General features: G+C 36.8%; 1 protein-coding gene across 1 annotated transcript; it reads left to right on the top strand.

Moving 5' to 3' along the window:
- Positions 1 to 361: 361 nt before the first annotated feature.
- Positions 362 to 2,453, top strand: HOXD11 (homeobox D11). Its single transcript, XM_044272597.1, has 2 exons — positions 362 to 974; positions 1,842 to 2,453. The coding sequence occupies exons 1-2, from the start codon at positions 362 to 364 to the stop codon at positions 2,072 to 2,074; spliced, it is 846 nt and encodes a 281-aa protein (XP_044128532.1). The 3' UTR covers positions 2,075 to 2,453.
- Positions 2,454 to 4,911: the final 2,458 nt, after the last annotated feature.

Here is a 4,911-nt window from a genome sequence, read left to right as displayed (position 1 = left end):
CTAGACCCCCTTTAGGCACAATCTGCTCTCTGTTATAAGGTTTGTGGAAACCCCAGGGCTAGGAATAGTTGTGTCATTTGTGTGTCAGAGCACACACGGTGCACGATCAGAGGGTTGCACCTTTGTGTAGTGTGGAGGGATGTTGCATTCTGCAGGCTTCTTATAGATATCAGGACATTGTACATGGGGGATCACGTGACGCAATTACCACTAGAATCAATCAAGATGAATTGCACGTCAGCAGCACGTTCAGGCTTTTTTCTTTAGTTGATGCTGTCCAAGCCCCTCTTGAGCAATACATGGATCTTGTTCAATGCAGTGAAATCTCCTTGTTGCTTTCAATCGCAAAAGGGGAGAAGAGATGACTGAGTTTGAGAATTGCAACAACAGTGCAACACCCAACATGTATCTGCCTGGCTGTGCTGCTGCTGCTGCTTACTATGTGTCTCCATCGGATTTCTCCAGCAAGTCTTCGTTCCTGTCCCAGTCCTCCTCCTGCCCTATGACTTTCTCCTATTCCTCCAATTTAACTCATCATGTGCAACCTGTGAGGGAAGTGGCATTCAGGGAGTATGGCAGCAAGTGGCAGTACAGGGGCAGCTACCCTTCCTATTACCCCAGTGAGGATGTCATGCACAGGGACCTCATCCAGCCTGCCAACAGGAGATCGGATATGTTATTCAAATCGGACTCGGTGTGCAACCACCATGGACCCTCCAGTGCCACATCCAACTTCTACAACTCAGTGGGGAGGAATGGCATCCTACCACAGGGCTTTGACCAGTTCTATGACACCAGCCAAAGCTCATCCTACCAGCAGGAGATGGAGGAGCAGCCTGCAAAGTCTGAACTCAAAGCCTCCAACCCAAACAGCAAAGTGACATCTGCACAGGACAAGAAAGTGACAAGCCAGGATAGCCCCGAATCCCCTTCTCCTGGGGGGGAAGCTGCAGCAGACAAGAGCAACACTTCAGGTAGGCATCAAACTGGGGGCAAGAGTACAAGGCCAGCACTTTGTCAGCCTCCTTTTTTATGTGCTATTTTATAAGCATTCAAGGGTTTTATATATCCTATAAGGTTCCCTTTACCGCTGTAAAGAGTCTGTTTACGACAGGGAACTAATTTAAGATGAGGATCGTCTATTGTTCTGCATTTTCTATTATGTTATCATGTTTTGTTGATCACCCTCCCACCACCATTACTTGGCGAGTGTCATAAAATGCATTACTTTGGACTGTACTGTTCAATAGTTCAACATTTTTTACAAAAATGTATATGCCCTATGTGTGATGCTTGTACATGTGTATATACATGCATATAGCTAAAATATATATACATATATGTGTGTGTCTATATATCTGTGTGTGTTTATGTATACACAGGATATATTTATAGTATGTGTGTGTATGTATATATATATACACACACACACAGGATATATTTATAGTATGTGTGTGTATGTATATATATATATATATATACACACACACACATAGAATATATTTATAGTATATGTGAGTGCATATATATATATTTATGTGTGTGTGTATGTATACACAGGATATATGTATAGTATATATATATAGTGTATATATATATATTTATACACGCATATGTGTGTATACAGTATACATTTATATGTGTGTGACGTGTGTATAGGTATACACAGGATATATATAGTATTATAGTATGTGTGATAGTATGTGTGTATATGTGATGTGTGTGTATATACAGTATATATATGTCTATGTGTGTATACAGTATATATATATATATATATAATCATAGTTTTAGTAAAATAAATTAATATCATAGTTATATTTTCCAATTATATTCGGCAGCTTCCCAGCGACTTAGGAAAAAGAGGTGCCCTTATAGCAAGTACCAGATCCGAGAGCTGGAGCGGGAATTCTTCTTCAATGTCTACATTAACAAGGAGAAGAGGTTACAGTTGTCCAGGATGCTCAACCTCACTGACCGCCAAGTCAAGATCTGGTTCCAGAACCGAAGGATGAAAGAAAAGAAACTCAATAGGGATCGATTGCAATACTTCACGGGGAACCCACTTTTTTGAGAGGAGCCTGCACAATTTCTATTAAAACAAGACACTTTGGGGATCCTTATTATCATTGTACTTGCACCATGATATCTTGAGAGGATTTCCAGACCTCTGGAGGATGCCTTCTTGGTAAGGAAAGGGTCTACAAAAAAAAAAACGTCACTTACACAATGCAGCCATTGGTGTGATTTTTTTTTTCCTTTTCTCCCCTTCCCTGAATCTATACCATAGTATACACTATAGAGTGACTGCAACCAACCTGGGTGGCTCCCACCTCCAGTGACTACAACCACACATTTACTTAAACGAATGCAGCTTTATCACACATACATATATATACGTCCTTACATATATATGTATGCAGACATGTGCACGACAATGATGTTCTCTTGTGAAAATTGTTTTATGGTAAAAATCGTTGTTACTTTGGACACATTGCATGAGTTCCAATGTCTCAGAGGTCTCTTTAAATATATATGTCAGTCATTTATTGCATTATATATAACCCCCTTCTGTACATATTTATTAAATTTTCAATGTTATTTTTTAACCAACCTGAATACGTTTTCTATGACTAGAGACTCGTTTTGTTTCTCTCAGAAAGTTAATAACACGGAATTCTACATTCTGAGGCACAACTTTAAGCCAAAAAGACAGTTTACGTCAATTTTCTACCATTACACTGCTCGTTTTATGTCGAGCTGAGTCCGAATTGTGACATTTGGTGTTCTTTGGGATCAAAAGTCAGGGATCTGGGCAATTTGTTTATTTTGAAATGTGAAGAATTTGGTTTGGGCTTATTCCATTCCTCTTTATATGGCCTGACCTACCGGGCTGTTTACAAAACCTTGAACTGTCTAGACAACACAATAAAAGTAGGGGATCCAAGCCCTATAATTGGCTTATATTAGACACCTTCTGGTGGGCTAAAAGCGATTTCCGCAAAGTGTAATAAAGGAAGAAGTGAGAAAGGGGGCTGTTTTCTTCAATGGCACTCAGTGGGCGTTATTATCCTGGCACAGAGCTCAGGCAGAAAAGGACTGAGGAACAGACCCACAAAAAAGGAACTGAGAACAAAGACACAGAGAAAAATATATTGTTAAGAAAGAAAAAAATTCTTTCAATTTGGGAGAAAGAAAAAAAACTAAGCAGTTGCCTTTGAACTTCCAAAATGTCAAGGTCATCACCTTTCACCTTATCAAATAATTAAATACCCTAAAGCTCTCTTATTATTTTTCCTAGCTGCCACCCGGTAGTGTGCATTGAAATATGTAGATATTTTATTATAGGCGAAGTAAATTACTTAAACAACATTCTCCCTTTTTCCACCCCATTCTCTCTTTCTCCCTTCCCATTCTCTCTCTCTCTCCGCTTCCTTTTTGGTTCTTTCTTTCTTTCTTTCTTTCTTTCATTCATGTATTCATTCATTCTTTCTCTCTTTCTTCTCATAATCTTCATAATTTAGTTGACTATTTAGAATTTAAATCCCAATGGCAGAGAACTTTATTGTTCCAGGTCCTATAGAATACAGTTTAATCTGTATGGTATGGTATGGTGAGAATTAATAAATAAATAAATAAATAAAAACAAAAAACGTATAAAATATTTAATTGTTGACTTAAATACGCCCAGAGGGGTTATCAATAGTAAGAGCAGACTTAATGAAAATCATTATATTTAATGACAGGCTTGATTAAATATCTTCATCACAGAGTTAAATATAGAAAATACACCAAACTATCAATTCTATTTATCAATTTTTATTTAACTTTTTTTTATACATTTTTTTCCTTCCATCTAGTGCCCTCAGTACAGTCACAGAATCAGAAATGCCGCATTGTGTGCCATATCTCAAATGTCCACAAGAGGGCGACTGCTGCACTGCAAATAGCTAAATTGTTGCAGCTGAAAACTCAGCATTGTCCGTAAATTAGAACCCAAGTCACATAAGTATTCTAGATTCTTCTCTAGAGCAGCAGTTCTGCTGAAATATGGTTTAAGTAATAAGTATTTTGATGTTTATGCCAGGACTACGTTGTGAACCTTGAAATAATATCCCATAGAAGAGACTATATTATATTACAAATATACCTATAGTCATAGGAAATATCCAATAATCATTCATTCTGTAATAAGAATAGACAAACAGAGCAAAATTTACATACTTTTTGTGTAAATGTATGTAAGGAAATGTTAATATGAGTGCTATTGCGTTAAGTAGAAGGGGAGAAAACTAAAGACTGCAGGGAGTTTATAGTACATTATCTCCTTGAAGCATTTTTTATGTGGTGGAGGATAAGACTTTTGTACTAAGGTATTTATGGCTAGATATATGCCGCAGGCTGGAGGATACATTGTTTATTATGTTTTCTCTGAAGAAACACCAGCAGAATTCCAGTCAATACTGCAGGATAGATTTAATTGATCTGATAGGTTAGGAATATTCCAGATAAAGGAAAACGATAATTGACAGAAAAATTAATCTTAAATATATAACTTAACATAGCTAGATAGCTAGACAGGATCCACAATTTATAATCCACAATTTATAATAATATAAGCTAGAGAGATAAAGATAGATAACTGTGTAAGTGCACATTTATAATATTTGTATGTTATATACACATGCTCAGACAGATAGGTAGATAGAATAGTATAGATAAATAGATACATATCCTTCAGGGAGACATTAGACCCTTCACCCAACCACCCCCACCCAAAAAAAGAAGGAACATTTTTTTTAAAAAAAAGGTGAAAAAAAGACAGCAAATATTTATAGATTTGATTCATATTTAACTATTCCATATGAATCTATGTATCTATGTCCCTGTATTATAGGCATATACATATAT

This window comes from Bufo gargarizans, chromosome 11 (genome assembly GCF_014858855.1).
Source record: "Bufo gargarizans isolate SCDJY-AF-19 chromosome 11, ASM1485885v1, whole genome shotgun sequence".
Lineage (NCBI taxonomy): Eukaryota > Metazoa > Chordata > Amphibia > Anura > Bufonidae > Bufo > Bufo gargarizans.
Note: the sequence above shows the minus strand (reverse complement) of the source record. Positions and strands in the feature narration are given on the sequence as shown.